The sequence below is a fragment of the Phascolarctos cinereus genome, unplaced genomic scaffold (assembly GCF_003287225.1).
Source record: "Phascolarctos cinereus isolate Bilbo 61053 unplaced genomic scaffold, phaCin_HiC Scaffold_3;HRSCAF=262, whole genome shotgun sequence".
NCBI classification, from domain to species: Eukaryota; Metazoa; Chordata; class Mammalia; order Diprotodontia; family Phascolarctidae; genus Phascolarctos; species Phascolarctos cinereus.
Genome location: NW_027555736.1, coordinates 25,014,823 through 25,033,343, shown reverse-complemented (window position 1 = coordinate 25,033,343; position 18,521 = coordinate 25,014,823). Strand labels below are relative to the sequence as shown.

Genomic DNA, 18,521 nt, shown 5'->3' with positions numbered 1-18,521 from the left:
AGTCAAACTTTATTTTGCTTGCACCTCCTCACCATTATCCTCTCTCTCCACCCACACCACCACTTTTCTTTGTTGAGAATGAACATATTTCTATACCCAACTCTCTGTCTCTGTGTGTGTGTGTGTGTGTGTGTGTATGTGTGTGTAACCTTCCTTTGCTTTAGACAAGAATGAAGTTCATTTGATGTCTACTCCCCCTGCCCCCTTTCTCTTGTCATGTACCCAGATTATAAGAAAGTGTAAGTTCAGCATCCTAATTCCTCTTCTTTAAACCAGTGAATTCCTTTTATTCCTACTCTTAAAACTTATGAGAACAGCCATTCCCCAATATATAAGTGGTCAAAGCATATGGACAGTTCTCAAAAAAAAAAAAAGAATTGTCAGGTATCAACAACCACACGAAAGAGTGCTCCGATTCACTAATAATGAGAGAAATACCACTCAGAACAATCCTGAGGTGTCGCCTCCAATTCGACAAAGTGGCAGAAATTACAGTGGTCCACACTGCAGAGATTACAGAATGACAGGCTCACTAACACCTTGTTGGTGGAGCTATGACATGGTATTGACCATTTTGAAAAGCAGTTTAGATAGATATTAGGCAAATAAATGGACTTAAATGCCCACACCCTTTGAACTTGAAACTCCGTTACTGGCTTTATAACCAAAGGAAGCCATCTTTCTAAAAAATGTCCCCACATACCCCAGAATATTTATAGCAGCGCTTCTTGTTATAGCAAAGAATTAGAAATGAAATAGATTCCCATTAGTTGGGCAATGTCTAAACAAATTATGGTACATTAATATAATGGAATATTTGCTGTGCATGATGAATACAGAGAAGCATAGAAAGATCTATATGAACTGATACAGAGGGAAGTAGAGCCAAGACAACTATGTATTAAACGACTACAATGACTACACACCGAAAATCAACAGTGAATAAAACAAATTTGCAGGAAGATCAGGCTCTAATGACTCTAATGAAAAGATATGAGAGGACTTCCAGACCACCCTGTTATTGAGTTGGGACATCCACAGGTGTCACACATTACAAAAGGGTTTGGACTTTTCCAACATGTATTGATCAGTTGTGCTGATTTTTTTCCCCTCTCTTAAAAATATGCTATTTGTTGTGGGATGGCCTTCTGGAAGAGGGAAGAGGAGGAATACTTGGGGTAATATAATTATTTTGATGTAAGAAACAGAAGACATCACTAAAAACTTATTTTTAAAAAAAAATCAGAACCAGTCCATCTAAAGGTCTTTTCTTTGTCCCATTTAATTCCTTTGAAGCCCTTTGAAGATACAATTATAGGGGACATTTATCTTTTCTAGATAGTATTTCATTATCTTATGGTCCCTTGCAATTGCTCAGATATTCTTCTGTTTGCATTTCGAAGTGTCTACTCAGCTGTGGTCCTTTCCTAGGGGATGCTTGAAAGTTCTGTCATCCATTAAAAGCCATTTTTATCCTTGTAAAGCTTTTCAGGCTAAATTAGTCAGAGGCCTATGCCTTTTGGAATATTTTATTCCAAAACCTCTACCCTCACAGTAGAAGCTGCCACGTCTTATGTATTCCTGACTGGTTCCTTGGTACTTAAATGTTTTCTTTCTGGCTGTTTGTAGTATTTGTTATGTGACCCTGAAATTCTGGATTTGTGCTATGACTTTGCTGTGATTTTTCCCCTTGGGGGTTTCTTTCAGGAAGTGAAACATGTGTTCTTTCTATTTCCATTTTACCTTGTGCTTCTAGAAGATCTGAGCAGTGTTCTTTGTTAATTTCTTGAAACAGTTTTCAGGCTTTTTTTTTTTTTGAACATGGTATTCAGATGGCTGTTTCTTAAATTATTTCTCCTTGCCTCGTTTTCCAGGTTGGTTATTTTTGTTGTGTAAATATACATACTCTTCCATTTCAGAAAATCTTTTGATTTTGTTCTAATGTTTCTCATCTCATGCAGTCACTGATTTCTGTTTGATCTGTTGTAATTTTCAGGGCCTCTGTTCCTTTGTTAGGCTTTTCCACTTTCTGTTCTAGGTAATATTTATTTTCTTTTCAAATCTTTCAGAGATTTTATGTCATTTGTTTTATCTTCATTTCTTCCCAGCATCCATAGAATCCTTGTGGAAAAATCTATATTTTCCCTTTCATCTTTGCCTACAATTACATAGTTATTTTCTATCCTTCTAGGTTGGATATTTTTTAGGTACCTGGATTTATCATAATTCTTTATAGTTTCATCTGCTTACTTATATCTTCAGCCTTGGTTCCTGAATTGGGATTTTGTTCCAGGGCTAGGTTTACAACCTACTATACTTTTGTTTCAAGCAGTTGGCCCTCCTTAGTCTCAGCCTGGGTCACCTCAGACCCTTAGCTGAACTCATTCTCCTGGGATGTGTGCACGCTAAGAGCTGGTGGGTTTAAGCCCCCTGGAACAGAACTCTGGATCTTTAGGACCACGAATGGTGTTTCGGCATCCCTTTGCCTGGAGGGTTCTGGTCTGAGAGCTACTATGGAAAGACAGCCCACAAAGAGGTGCTTACAGTGAGAAGGGACAGGTAGTGAGAGGATGTCTCTGGTTAGAAACACAGCTCAAGATGGGGGGTGGAGGGGTGGGGCCTGCTGATGGTGTTCCAGGCTCCCTTCTTTGAGCCCAGGATTCCAGGAGCAGGTAACACAGTGTGAACATGGCAAGAAAGTGTAGAATTACAGTTAGTTAAATGCCAGTTTTTCCATGTGGATCCCTTAGTCTGATATTTATTGTCATATAACTATTTCAAGAAATAAATTCTCTGCAAAAATCCTTAACTAGTAAATTTTATGAAATAAGTTGAACGTTATGTATTTTAGAATTATAGCAAGGGATGTTGTCTACCTTATTTTTCAGAATTGCTAATGCTGTGTGGAATGGGTTTGGTTTTGTTTTAACTTTTTTTTTTTAAACCCTCAACTATATTTTTGTACTCCTTGTTGGTGAGAACTCATGGGAAATAAGAAGTAGACTGACTTTGGAAACTGATTAAGAGGAGATGATTAAAGAGTAAGTGCAGTACACTAAAAGCCATGATCGAAAAAAGAGCCTAGATATCTTTCAAGAACGTGTTTCAAAGAAAACTGCCCGGAACTCTTAGAACAAGGCTGTAAAATTAAAAAAAAAAAATAGGAAGCCCCTAGCAGTCACCTCCTGAAAAAAACCTCAAAATGAAAACTCCTAGGAAAGTGACAGCCAAAATCCAGGGCTTTCAAGTCAAAGAAAAACACTTCATTCAGCCAGAAAGAAAGAGTTTAAGTGTGGAAAAAAACACAGTCAGGATCCTATAGGATTTAGGGGCTGCCATTTTAACAGAGCTGAGAGTGTAGAATACGATATTCCAAAGGCACGAGATTTAGGCTTACAACCAAGAATAATTTATACAGCAAAACTGAATATAATCCCACCGGGAGGAAAATGGAACTTTAATGAAATTGAGTACCTCAGTAGAAATTTTGAAATATAAACAGGAATAAAATGAAATATAAGAAATTAGTGAACAGTTGGAAAAGATTGGATAAGGATTGTTTCTGCATTCTAATAAGGGGGAGGGGATACTTAGCACAGTACCTGGCACACAGTAGGTTCTTAATAAATTCTTGTTCTCAGTCCCTAGTACATCTCTTCCCTTACCCCCTGCCTTTATATTTGTTGTGATTTTAAAAGGAGAAAAGCTGGGAGGTGGGGGAGGAGGGATAATCTAGGGAGTTAGGAAGAATTGGCAGGGGAAGCTTAGCTTACATCATCAGAGACACAAGAAGTAGGTATAAACAAGGGAAGGATGGGGGGAACGGGCGTCTCTTGAATCTCACTTTGAGCCAGTGGAGAACCAAGTGTGTAGAACCAAAAGAATGACGTATACCAGGGGTGGGGAACCTGTGGCCCTCTAGGTCCTTGGGTACTTCCTTTTGACTGAATCCAAGTTTTATAGAACAAATCCTTTTTAAGAGGATTTATACTGTTTATGGTTATACTATTTATGCTGATTGATACTATAATAACACCATTGTAAAAGCTACTAATTTTGAAAGAATTAAGTCTGATCAACCCATTAGTCCAAAGGATCAATGACTTTGAATGTTGCCTACCTCCTGAGAGAGAGGTGATCCACCAGAGAGACAGTGTGAGACAGACAAGCATGTTTGGCCGTGGCCAGCATGGGGGTGGGCTTTGTTTGTCTGTTTGTGTTTGTTTCAGGGTCAGTGTGGGGAATAGGAAGAAGAGAAGGGGCAGATAGATAGATGCTTGTTAATTGGGGGGGGTGTTTTTTAAAAATAGTTGGGAATGCTTGTTGCCTGGATTTTTATCTTCAATCTTGTGAGAGCATCTTGATTATTCATAGGATTACAGATTTTAGGACCATAGAGATCATCCAGATCTGTGGTGTCAAAGCACCCAGCAGCGAATATGACCGGTCCCTCTGATCTAGTATAGGCTCCGTTTTGGAAGTCCCCTCCAAGCTTGCCTCCACCCCATCCATGCATCCGCATTCCTGTGCGTTTGCCTCTGGAGGCCTGCCTGCTTGGCTTCCTCCTGCCTCCACAAGGGCATCCACAGAAAACTTCTTGTACCTCTGATGCTTGTGGTCCTGCCATGCTTTGAAGTTCCTTCTTGATTGTTTGTTGCTGCCGCGGTCAGCAGGCATGTAGTTAAGCAGCTAAATGGCTTGCAGTGGATAGAGTAATGGGCAAGGAGTCGAGAAGACCTGAAATCCAATGCAGCCACAAACAGTTCAGAGCTGTGTGACCCTAAGCACATTACTTGACTTTTCTGTGCTGCAGTTTCATAATCTGTTAAATGAAATTAATAATACTTTCTTCCTCCCAGGGCTATTTTGAAGATCAAATTGCAAGTGTTTGTAAATCACTTTGCAGATCTTGACTTTTTTTTTTTTTTGATCATGGCTTTTAGGTAGTCCAATAATTTTTAAATTATCTCTCCTGGATCTGTTTTCCAGGTCAGTTGTTTTTCCAACAAGATATTTCACATTGTTTTCTGATTTTTCATTCTTTTGGATTTGTTTTACAGTGTCTTGATTTCTCATAAAGTCACTAGCTTCCAATTGCTCTATTCTAATTTTTAAGGAAGTATTTTCTTCAGTAAGCTTTTGGACTTTTCCATTTGGCCAATTTTGCTTTTTGGGGCATTCTTCTCCTCATTGGCTTTTTTGGACCTTTTTTGCCTTTTTGGGTTAGGCTATTTTTTAAGGTGTTATTTTCTTTGGTGCTTCTTTGGGTCTCCTTTAGCAAGCTGTTGACTTGTTTTTCATGATTTTCTTTCATCACTTTCATTTCTCTTCCCAGTTTTTCCTCCACTTCTCTTACTTGCTTCTCAAAATCCTTCTTGAGCTCTTCCAAGGCCTGGGACTGATTTCATATTTTTCTTGGAGGCTTTGGATGTAGGAACTTTGACTTTGTTGTCTTCTTCTGGTTTGTATGTTTTGATCTTCTTTGTTACCAAAGAAGATTATGGTCTGACTTTTTTGAGGTTTGCTCATGATCCCCGCCAATTACTTGAGTTACAAACTCTTTGTTAAGGTAGAGGTCTGCTTCCAGCGTGGAGAATGTACTGTCCCAAGCTTTGGGGGTTTGTACAGCTGTTTTCAGAGATACTTGTAGGGACCTGTAAATTTTCAGTTCTTCCAAGGTGATATGATAAGGTGCGAGGTGTTTACTCCTTTCCTGGCCTGTGCTTTGGTCTATGAGTGTCTTGGAACTGTGAGGAGGATTTCCTTTCCACCTCACCAGTGCTCCTCCAAGACCGCCTCTCAGAACTGTGACCCAGATCCACACACACAGGCAAAGCAAGAGATTCCTGCCTTAGCACTGGCAAAGAGATTCCTGCAGTCCCCCTCTGGTCAGCCGCTGGATTCCCCCTCAGTCTGTGGGCGGAAGCTCAGGAAGCAGCCGCTGCCTTGGGCCATGCTTGGGAACTGGGGCTGAGACCTAACTCCTCTCTCACCACAGAAACAGACTTTTCCCACTGACCTAAGTTGTTTATGGTGTTCACGTGTTGAGAAGTCTGGAAACCACCACAGCTGCCCGAGATTCAGTCCTCTGAGGCCTGCTCCGGGTTGGCTGCGGCCTGTGCACCCACATCGAACTGTGCTCCTCTCCCAGCCCAGCACAATACACCTTTCTGATCAACTATGCAGGTTGTCTTGGGCTGGAAATTTGCTTCACTCTGTCTTTTTGTGGGTTCTGCTGTTTTAGAATTTGTTTAGAGCCATTTTTTATAGGTATTGGGAAGGATTTGGGGGAGAGCTCAAGCAAGTCACTGCTTTCACTCTGCTGTCTTGGCTCCTCCCCCTCCACTTTGCAAATCTTAAAGCTGTGTATAAATGCCACCTACCTCTCCATTGCCTCGTGAATGATAATCCTTTTGTCTCATCCTCAACAGGGCTGTCACATTGATTTTTCCTAAAGCATGAGTCTGATCATTTCACTTTGGCGTCAGAAAGGTTGTGGTGGTTCTCTCTTGCCTATAGAGTCAAATATGAATTCTTCTGTTTTACATTTGAAGCCCTTAACAAGATGGCTTCAGCCTTCTTTCCAAGGCTTACATACACCTCCCTTTCACGTACTCTGTATTTTGGCTAAACAGACAGAATTGCTTTTCCTCTTGGCTCTTCTCCAAGCCCCCTACTCCCTATATACACTCCTTTATTCCCTCCATCTCTTAGAATCCCTTCAAAATGCAGGTCAGATAATCTCCTCCTACATAAAGCCCTTTCATAAAAACCGCTAATGTCCATCCTGGGGGCCATCTCCAGTTGTCCTGATCTCTGTCTTGCCACTGGGCCCAGATGGCCCCAGAGGAGAAAGTGAGGCTGGTGACCTCTCACAGCTCTTAAATCCAGTTGACTTGCAAATCATGGCATCATCTTCTTGATGTCTTGGTCCTTTTCAAGAATGAAGGACCGACAACCACAGTGTCCCTCCCAGTTCTTCAGAAATTGCCTTGTATGTGTTTTGCATCTGTTTGTTGTACGTATGTGGTGTTTCCTCAAATCTGATAAATGCCACTTGGGGAGAGAGATTGTTAATTTAGTACATGCTACTATCCTTCAGAATTTAGTAGAAATGAATTTTTCTTTTCATTTTATTGATTTGTCACAACATAAGCTTTTTGGAAACCTTTTCCCTGGATTTTATTTCACTCATGTCCTCCATCTTTAAAAAAAAAAACCACAATAAAAAGCTAAACCAAAATGAGATTTGTAACAGCAGCTATCAGAGGCTTTAAGGCCCCTGTAGCAGTCTACACAGCCTGTGCAGTCTACACACCCACCAGCAGCTGAAAGGAATTCTTATTTAAAAAGCAAGGTCAGGACCCTTTGGGTGAGGTTTAAGAAGTTATTGGAGTGCCAGCAGCGGACTAGGGAGAGAATAACTTTAGTACCTAGAAAACGGTTACACTGCAGGATCATTTCTAGAAGCTAGAGAGGAATGGAATGCTGGAGGAAAATGTATCTAACTCTCTTTCCCTTTGAAGTTGAAGAGGCATCGGAGGCATCTGCCATTCATCAGAGGTGGGCCACTGTAGGTTAGTTGTTTGACTGAGAAGCCTATGAGCTGAGCACTGAAGTGCCCTTCCTTTAAGACATTAAAGCTGTTAACTCAGTCACTTAAGGGGGAGAAAATAGTCCCTTGTACTTGATTACTCAATTTGCGTCTGACTTTTGTGAGGAGTTTTTTATTTAACCCAGTATTTGGAACATAGAATAGAGGGGTCTTGGCTATGTTTGTTATGAACTTGGAGTGTAGGGATGGGCAAATCACGATATTGTTATAATGGAAGATAATTTAGAACAAGATATTGTACTGAAAGCTATCATAATGTACAGTCATTTTACAAGGACTTCTTCATTTAACTTGTCTACCAACTTTAGACAATTGAAGAATTTTTTTCTATTGTAAGAGAAGAAGAAAAGACGGAAAAGCAGCTAGAGTGTTGTAGTGGCACCTTCATTAGATTTTGGTTCTAGCTTCTTCCCTCCCAGTATAGGGTCCAGTCCTATTTTCAGCATGCCACTGTTTGACTTACAATAATACTCTTCTGTGCACATTCTGAACTCGCTTTGTGATGCCACAGTCTAAGAACAGTGATTCGTTTTTCTGCCCCAAAATACAAGAACCAAAAGTTACAAATCTTGACTAATGCACTTTGACTTCGATTCCTGTTACTTCACCAGTGTGAGCGCTCCCTCCCACAGATTCAGATTGAAGTTTTCTTCTGAATTAGTAGTGTTTAAGGAGTTGATGACCATTTATTGCCCTTCTGTCTCACACCCCAAACGTGCACCTCCCCACCTTGAGGCCAGCCTTTTGCTAACGGACCTCAGAACGTCCACCTGGCTGGTCCTAGGCTGCCACCACTCACTCAGCCGTTTAGAGTCCCGAGTCTGTGCCATGACATTTCAAAGTAGGACTCCAGGGGAAGCACTGGACCTGTATGAGGCGTGCTGACACACTGCACTGTCATTTTCAGCCTCAGGGGCCTTCCTCATCTGAAAGTGAGGCAGTACCAGAAGTACTGAACTCAGCACACTGTGGGAAGCAAATATATTTGTAATAAAGTTTGTAAGAGTTTACAAAATGCCGTGTCAGCATCAGTAGTAATAGGAAAAGGAGGCGTAGTTGTAGGGTTTCATGTATACCCTGATAGGAAGTTGGGGGGAAACAGCTTCCCTGAGGAGCAGATAACCTTTGATAACACCCCAGGGTGATTTTTGCCGTTCCTGCTTCTGACATTCTGTGACTCAGTGAGACATTAGGTTTTTGTCTTCTACAATTGATATGAAATCAGTGGGCTAGGCAAATAAGTCAGCTATGGTAAAATAGTTGTTATTACTCTCCTTAGTAGTAATCCGATACATGCCATACATAGAGTGTATATGTGTGCAAAAATGAAAGGGACTTTAAATTGAATCGTCATCTATCCAGAGTTTTCATTTTTCCAATGAAAAATACAAGAAAGACAAAGTAAATTTTACTATGTTTATTTCATTACAGCAGGTCTGTGTTCTGGGAGGACAGCATGTGTGTGAGAGAGAGAGAGAGAGAGAGAGAGAGAGAGAGAGAGAGAGAGAGAGAGAGAGAGAGAGAGAGACAGTGTGTGTGTGTGTGTGTGTGTGGTGTGTGTGTGTGTGTGTGAAATCAGTGGGCACTGAAATACACCCAAACCCCTCACTTCCACCATTGTTCTTTATCACCTTTCCCTCTCATAAGGGAAATTTTGCTTATAAAAGAAAAATTTACAGCTTTCACTCCCCCATTTGGTGTCTGTGCTTCTCAGTGATGGGAGGATTCAGTTGCTAACTGCCGAGATCGTCCATGGCTCCTGGCTACGCCTGTTTTGCAGGCGATGAAACTAGACATCTCAGTGACTCTGTGATTTTCTCAGCTCCAGTTTCTGTTACTCAGGCCTCCATTTCTCTTTATAAGCCTTGTCTCAAAACTTTCCTACTTGTTAATGTTTCTATTAAGAGGAATGGAAAGTCAGGGAATGGGAAAAAATCAGATTCAGCGTGTTGGCTTCAAATGGAGTTCCATGTTAGTTAGAATTGGGGGGGGGGGGACACGACAGATTGACATTAAAGCCTGAAGATGAAGGGATGCTGCTGGGTGGTGAAGAAGAGAGAGCGCTGGGCCTGGAGTCAGAAACATCAGACACTTCCTGCCATGGGACCCTGGGCAAGTCAAGGCACCCGTTAGCCTCAGTTTACTCATCTTTAAAATGGGGACAAGAAGAGCACCGATCTCCTAGGGTTGTAAGGATGAAATGAGAGAATATTTGTGAAGTCCTTAGCACAGTGCCAGGCACACAGCAAGTGTTGTAAAGAGGTTAGTTACCATTGTTACAGCTGTGCCTGAGAATTTTCTGTTTTAATTTTAAAATTACAAGTTTGTGTCTGTCACCTTTTTAGATTACCAGCTTTTGAATAATCTTTTAAGCCAGGAAGAAAGCGATAGTAGTAACTTCATTTTACAGATGAGAAAATTAATATGGAAAACTGAAGTGATTTACTCCAGGTCCTACACCAGGCCAGTGAGCATTGTCAAGTATCCTGCTCAGTTCACTCACCCCTCTCCACGATGTTATGGTCCTGTTGAATCCCTAGACACCTCAGACTTTTTATAAGTCTTTGTAAAGGCCTAATGTTCCAGTGGCAAATGCATCCTAGTTTCAGTAGGAGAGAATGTTGCTAGTGGGGTTGAATGTCCTTATCTTTTGGGGTCATTCTTTCAAGTGAATTCTGCTCTTTGATTCATACCTTGACTGACACCTACTATTCACCTGACTTTGTTCTAGTGCCACCCCCTGTGAAGCTAATGAGCTCCTTCAGGCCTCAAGGGGCCCTCTTTTACCTGCTTCCCTTCCCTTTCACCTTGAGGGAATTTATTGCAGATAAAAAGCTATGAATTCAGTCATACTAGCTTCAGGCCCCTACTTGGGAAAATTCTTAACTAGGCAGAGGTGAGGCTCTTTGCCCAACTTTATATTTGTGTCTTTCTCTAATTAAGCCCTAGCCTCTTTGTGGTTGTGGCAAAATTCAAGATAACAAAACGTCTTGCAGTGTTAACCCTGTCTGGGTAGCCAGGCGCTCCAGGGAGAAGGTGGGGGAAGAAATGACCTTCCAGATCCTCCGCTCTGAGATGCGGGTCACTCTAGTTAGTATCTGACTCCTCTGCCACAGCTCACACCTATCTTTGCTCCTGAAATGCTGCTCTTGCTCCAGTCTCTTGAATCCATCCCCCACTCTCCTGATGATTTATAGATGACCCCTGGACAGTGGCCAAGTTTCCTTGGTTTATCCAGACGTGATTCTTGTGTAGTTCAAAGGTCTTTAACCCACTTAGTCTAAGTAATGCCTGTGACTGATTGATTAGGTATCTTATCACTTTAAGTCAGGTGCAGTTGAGTAAATCGATCACCCCACCTTTACTCCAGACATAGAGGGAGAAAGAGATGAGTCCGGAAGACTTAGTCCTTGTGAACGTAGAGCAAATACATGTTATATGATGTAGAATGTGATTCGGTATAGAACAAAGTATCCAAAAGAGGTTTTTGATGCTCAGAAGAGGCAAGCTCATTGGGAGCTGTAGAGAACTGGCAGTGCCTTTATAGCTGAAGTGAAGTGGAGCTCAGCCTTCAGCAGGAAAATTGTTACTTTAGGGGATGCAGTGAATCCCTGTTCCTCCCCAGAAGTCTGCAGAAGGCTTGAGTCGTTGCATCGTTTCAATTGTGCCCAATTCCCCATGCCCCCACTTGGGGTCTTCTTGGCACAGATACTGGAGGGATTTGCCATTTCCTTCTCCAGCTCATTTTACAGATGAGGAAACTGAGGCAAACAGGGTAAAGTGACTTGCCCAGGGTCACACAGCTAGCATGAGTCTAAGGTCAGGTTTGAACTCCAGTCTTCCTGATTCCAGACTTGATGCTTTGCCTCCTAGCTGCCCTTCAAAAGATTAGAAGACCACTTATTTTATAAAGGAAATTCTTGTTTGTAATAGTAATATCTCATTTTATCCTTCTAACAAGGTAGGCACTATTATTATCCCCATTTTAGAGATAAGGAAACTAAGGTAGGCAGAGAGAGAAGAGATTTATTTCCCTAAGGTCGTCCAGGGTGGGGGTAAATGAGGACAGATTTGAACTCGGGCCTTTCCAACTCCTGGTCCAAATGGTCTGCTCTCTGTGCTACCTGTTTTTAGGTTGGACTGATGGTCATGATTCTGTGATCTTGCAGGTGTTCTTATACGGAGGATTGTGTTTAACAAGCCTGCTTTGTGTTTAGTAAGCCTCCCATTATGGAAGCATCTTGGTTGATTCTAGAGAGCTTTACCTACGTAGAAAAGGAAGAAAGTTCATATTGAGGTCTTTTTCTATTTCACTGGTTTTTCACATTTTGGTATTTTCCTTTGATAAAGAAGTGCATCAAGAAAAGTACCAAACTAGAAGAAAATTAAAGAATTTACAGCATTTGTTGATTATAAGGGAGAAACAGGGGAAGACTTAAAGGAAACAAAAGAGGTCAAGAAATGCCCCTATACTCTCACACACCCTTAATCAAGAAATAAAGATTATTCGTTTCTGTGTGCTTGATTTGGGTGCCTGTCCTTGTACCGTACTTAGAATTCCCTTGATTGTTTTCATTCCAGTATAGTTCCATTAACCATGTTTACCGTGTCACTCCGTTCTCTGGCTTCCATGATCAGCCAGTGCAATTTTAAAAGGACCATCGATTGACAGAGAAGTCATAGAGTCCAATGGAGGGACCCACAGACTGTGGGAAACCACGTGACTGGATGATTCACATCTCCAAGGAGAAAGAAATGGATGTTTCATCCACTCTGTTACATGGATGATGCCATTAATAGTGTAATCATTTTGTAGATCCGTTGTCATTGGCTTAGAGAAATTACATTGGAAAAAAAATTCAGAAGTGAAATCTCTGATCAGCTCAATTTGTCCAAGAATTGAAATATACTTTGTGTCAGGGCAGCTGACAAAGACTTGTGCTGTTGTTGTCTAAAAATAAAAGAGGCCTTAGGTTTCTTGCTTACACAAACATATGAGTGATTATAGAATTCTGGGTATTTAATAACAGAAGTGTCTGAAGTCTCTCCTCATCTCTTGATTTTATTCAGTCACTTAGCTCTGCCGGTGTTAGCTAGGTGACTCAGTGGGTAGACTGCAAGAACTGGAGTCAAGAAGACCTGAGTTCAAATCCAGTCTCAGACACTTTCTAGCTGTGTGGCCTTGCATAGCTGGTCACTTCACCTCTATTTGTCTCAATTTCTTCTGTAAAATGGGGATAATAATATCTGTCTTGAGGAGTTGTGATGAGAATCAAAGGAGCTCATATTTGCGAAAAGCACTTAGCTCAGTGCCACAAAGTAGGTGCTATATAATTGCTTGTTCTTTTTCTTCAGTTATGAACAGTAAAGTTATGTTGGAGGGTGGTTTTTTAATTCCTCTTTTTAAATCAGTCTTTATTGTGGCCACACTTTTTAAAGTGGAAAGCTTAATAAATTTCAAAGTTTGGCTACACTTGGGAAGAGATGAATATGTTGTCATGATGTCAGCCTTCCTATTTTAACATGATGTCCTATGCTGCATTAGTGTGCAGTTAACAATAGTTTATTAATGTCTGTGTAACATACACACTTTGGTCAAAAATATCAGTAGTAGGTGTGTATAACGTGGCCCTTCTGTTCCTGTCTGTGATCGTAGGACACCATAGACAGCCTAAGTCCAGTTCTCAGGGATAACCACAGCTTCTTGAGGAAGTGAAAGTCTAGGTAAAGAAACAAAAGGCTCAAGATTTTTATGCAAGGTAATGATTTTAAACCTCTACAATAATTAATCTACAAATGTTTACAAAAAGTCTCACGTGTGTGGGGCACTGTGCTAAGCATTGGGATGTCCTATTCTCATTGCGTTTTACTAAGAGAGTCAGCATGTACCAGTGTGGCCCAAGTCTAGGTAGCATTAAGAGGAAGAGCAGCTCAGGGGACCAGGATGGGCCTCCTCTCCTGCAGAGACCCCCAGAGGTAGAGAGAGGAGGGGAGAATCTTGGAGGCACAGTGGGGGAACGAGAAGTAGATTGCTGGACTTAAGTTAGAAAAGCCCACCTTCAAACCCCTTCTCTGCCACACCAGTCACGAGACCTCTTAACTTCTGTACACCCCAGGAAAAAGCCAGCCGAGCATCCTGGGTGAGGGATGGCAAACAGGCCAGTCTTACCGGTCTGCAGAGTTTGGGGGGGGGGTAAGAAGGTGAGAGCTTTGGAGGCCAAACGAGAGGTTTTCTTCAATGTTAGGGGAAATCAGGGGCCACTAGATCACATTTAGGAGACTAAACTTCTAGAACATGACTTTGGCAGCTGTGTAGAGGGGTCAAGAAGAAGACCTTTAGGAGGTGGGAAATGTTGTGACTCTAAAGGAAGATCAGTGAGAGATGCTGGGGTAGACCAACCAGTGGGTGCCAGGAGCCCTGCTGGCGCAGCCAAGGGATGAGCAACTGGCTCAGAGCCTCCCCAGACCTTTCAAGGTCTTGGTTTCGATGGGAATCAGTTGTGCATGGAATGAGGATTCATGTGTTGTGGATTTCGTTTAATATAAAGAATATAAATGAAAGGCCCATGACAGAGTAAGTAGAGCATTGGCTCAAAGCCAGGAGGACCTGGTTCAAATGTTGTCTCTCACAGTCTGCCTTTGTGATCCTGGACAAGACCTCTTAGTGTTTGAGGCAGCTCTAAGCTCTGATTCACATTGGGAGAGGCCAAATCACAGGTCCAGCACCTATCCCCATTCAAATGGCTGGCTGCAATGAAAACATTATAGAGTGTTGATAATTTCATTAACGTCATCATGGGCACTTTATTGCCGTATTTGAGTGGCAGAGCTGATGGCATGGGAATAAAGCCACATAGGATTCTGTTAAGGGGAAATTATAGAATACCCTATGTGTGTCTTTTCTTGATAAAGGGACCTTTTTTTCCCCCCTCAGGACCAGTCATCCAGAGTTGTAGGTAATTTCCCTTGAATGAAGCTATTTTTATCAGATAGAAGTAGCCAAGGTGCCTTCCTTACTAGTTGCCACAATATATCAGTGTTCATTTGATTTCCTTTTATTTGTAAGTTATAGGTTTATCTACATGTGACCATCTAACCAGGGCAATTTTGCCTTCTCCTGGCCATCTGATTTCATTTCCATTTCTAAAACTGTAGTAGAGCCAGGAAGGTAGAGATTTAATCTAAATGAATATAAACTTTCTGTAATGATAAACTGAAATCATTGGTTTGTGGGAAAATGGCACACACTTACAGAATGTCCAGTTTCATTATGGACAACACAGTGCTGGGTTTGGGGGATAAAAAGCCAGAAGTGACCTGTCCTGCCCTCAGGGTTATGGGGGCTGTTCAGATAAAGGGCCCATCCGAAAATCTGAGGTGGGCCGGAGCAATTAAACGAAGCAGCTGGACAGACGGCTCGAGTTTCTTGGAAGTAGTGCTACCTGCGCTCAACCTGAAAGAAATAGGAAGTTTTGGGGATGATGCTTTGGAGAGTATTCCAGGCAAGTGTGATGGATGGTGCAGTGGCCCCAAGGCCGCAGATGGCGCAGTGGCATGTTGAGTTCGGAAAACACCCTGATTAAACTGTTATATGGACGCGGTGGGATAAAGCTAGAAAGTTAGGTCGGAGCCAGACAGTGTTAAGTCTTGGATGTCAAGGTAAGGAAACTACATTTTGTCCCAGTGTCGGTTGGGAGTCATTGAACATTTTCAGTCTGGGGAGTGATTTGGTCAGGCCTGTGCTTTCACTGCTCACTTTCCTTGGGAAGGATGGATTTGAAACGGGAGACAAATTAGGGGTCTTTTATAATCACACAGGGAAGAAGCGGAGGGAGCGGGGAGGGGGGCCTGCCCAGCAAGAATTGGTCCGTCTGGAGTTAGAATTGACAGGATTTGGCCAACTGAATGTAGGGAAAGGAAAATGCTGAAGGTGAGTTGGAGATTACAAGACCTGAATAACGGATTATAGTGTTTCCACAGCCCAAAAAGGAAAATTTAGAAGTGGGTCTACACTAAAAAGATGACAAATTTTAATTCTGTTACTAAACTTTCCCCACATGGAGAATATGCTCCTCTTTCTGAAATCATTTCTTTAACACACTGTTTTGTGTCATGGATCCTTTTGGCGATATGTTCTCAGCATGATATTTTTAACCGGAAACAATGCATGGAATAAACTACAAAGGAAACCCGTTATCTTGAAATACTCTTCTCAAAAAAAAAAAAAGGGTGTGTGTGTGTGTGTGTGTGTGTATTTATTTATTTTAAAGTTAATAGCACCCAGATTAAGAACTCAGTTCAGGTACTAATTGCTTCTTGAAGCTTTTGCTGGGCCTTTCCCTCCTCAGAGTGCTTTCATTTTTATTCTGGAGCACTTTATTTATTGCTTTTTAAGACTGACTATACTATGCATTATCCAACTACCTTCTGAAGAAAGGTTTTAACAAACTGGGTTGGGGGGGGTTTGTGAAAAGCTGTGTATTTGGATATTGATTACCAATTATGTTTTCTGTCACCTTTAATCAGGAAGCTCATTTTATCATTTTATTCTTGCAGAGAAATGTCATCCTTTTAAAACTTTCGCTACTTTTTTGAAAGTTAAGACTGAATTAAATCTCATTTTAAAAATTCTACCTATTCGAATATACGTAGTACAAAGCATTTTCTTTATCCAAAGCCTATTTATTGCTTTCAGCACTGCAACTGTGTGTATTCATATGGATAGATTATATTAAGATTATTTTGATGGCAGCTTTTCCTGGCTTCCATAGAATAGACAGACATGGTCATTTAGGGCACAGGCTTGGTTAACTACAGGACCCACTACACCAAATTCAGAATTACTTCTCCAGTGCTAATGTGCAGATGTGCCACTGTTGGTCTGACAGCTTTTAGACTGCCTTTTCTTTTCATTTTCTTCCTAGGGAGGTATTTGGGAGCAGTGGAAAGAACCGTGACTTGGTAGCCAGATGTCATGGTTGAAATACTACTTCTCTGACACTTCACTGCTTGAATGACATTGGACAGGTCACTTACTATTCTTGGACTGGATGGCCTCCCTCTGAGGCCCTTCTTGTTCTCATTTCTGATGATATTTAAATGTGGTTTTTGTTTATTTTCAGCCAAACCTTTAAATTCATTGCTGTTAGGATTTCCACCTGAGGAAACTTCCATCTATTGCATGGTTGATTGGCACCTATGCTTCAATTTACAGTCTTAGAAAGTTGTCAAGTTGGCAGGTGTCAGAGGCAAGGCTTGACAACCTGAGGCTGCCAGCACTCTTATCCAGTAGTGCCTACTACAGGAACCACCTGTTTTTTAACTTTCTGATGTAAAATTCTTAAACATTAATTGAATAGGCTGTGATTATTTATACAAGTAACCTCAGAATCACTACAAATCAGAAAAAAATTGCACTTTTCCAAAATATCTGGGAATTAGCCTTCCTGAGTTTGTTTTTATATTTTTATACGTGTGTGTGTGTGTGTGTGTGTGTGTGTATGTATGTGTGTGTGAGATATCACATCAGTAACCTACATATGCACTTTTGAATGCCCTTGTAAATCATGACTTGGCTAAATTTCTCTGTGTATTTCCTTTAAAGGTTCATATTCTTCAAACTGATATAGAGTGAGAGGATACAGACAAGATTCTGCCATCCAGTGGTTTACTGGTATAATTACTCACCATGATCTCTTCACTCACACCATGATTGTTAGGAATGACCAGGTAAATATTTTAGCCGGTATTTTTAAAGAGAGAATTTGGTAATTAAAACATCCTGTGCTAGTATATAATGCTCAAGTTAATTCTGGTTTTCATTTCTAAATTTCTTATCATTGAAATGTTCTAAAATATGTGTACTTTCCTATATTAAGTGTACCTGTCACAGGAAAATTGTTTACACTTGCCTAATTGGATAAGTTTCTGAAATAGAGGAACTAAAATCTAAATTTGTCAGTGTTTTGAGTTTTTCTGTCCATCTAGTCAATAGATATTACATTTTCCAAAGAATTGGCTTAACTTTCTCTAGTAATTTAATGAGTACTATAGTACTTTTTGGAATAAATAAAGATGTTGGTTTTCATAACGAGTTTTATGCCAGCTACTAAGGTCACAGTGGAATGTTCATTTGATATATTAAACAACAACCTAGGTATCTTGGCTTAAGATCTCAGGAATATCTTGGACATATTCATTCACACTTGGAACCTCTTGTTTTCCTGTAATGTGGAAATTGTGTATTTGTCACTTTACCACCTAGAGTATGGGAAGTGAAGAGGAGTATATCATATCATAAATAAATGAATGAAAATAAAAATAAAAGAATGGTTTGTTCTGTTATCATGCACAACTTTTTGGTGTAAAAGTACTTTGTGATATTTAGATGAAAGCTACCCTAAAGTTGAGTTGCACATGAAGGATTTTCTTGGAGAGACAGTTTTGCCCCTGAAAATATCCTAGGTACAAAATTGTTTCGAGGGCCAAAGAATAATATTTTTCTAGGCAGCTAGGTGGTTAGAGAATAGGGCACTGAGCCTGGAGTTAAGAAGTGGTTTTTTGTTGTCGTCCTTCAGGCACGTCCGACTCTTTTCATGAAGAGTGCCACGTGGACCATAGCACACCTGGCCCTTCTGTCCTCTGCTGTCTCTCAGAGTTTGTCCAAGCTCATGTTTGCTGCTTACATGACACTACATCCATCTCATTCTCTGCCTTCCCCTGTGTTTAAGTGTTTAAATCCAGCCTCAGTTGCTGGCTGGGTGACCTTGGGCAAATCACTGAATTTTGGTCTCAGGGATAATAACCGCATTTACCTTGACCATCAAACGAGATCATACTTTTGTAAAGTGCTCAGCATGTTAAGTGCTTGCCTGGTACATGGTAGTTGCATAAATGCCTGTTACTG

General features: G+C 41.0%; 1 protein-coding gene across 7 annotated transcripts in view; it reads left to right on the top strand.

Moving 5' to 3' along the window:
- JMJD1C (jumonji domain containing 1C) overlaps positions 1–18,521 on the top strand; it is a 240,414-nt gene that overhangs the window by 167,946 nt on the left and 53,947 nt on the right. For all 7 annotated transcript variants that reach the window (XM_078150736.1, XM_078150734.1, XM_078150739.1 and 4 more), the window contains one exon: positions 17,220–17,344. In XM_078150736.1, the coding sequence (XP_078006862.1) occupies positions 17,324–17,344 (21 nt within the window). In that variant the 5' untranslated portion in view covers positions 17,220–17,323. The remainder of the gene's footprint in view (positions 1–17,219; positions 17,345–18,521) is intronic.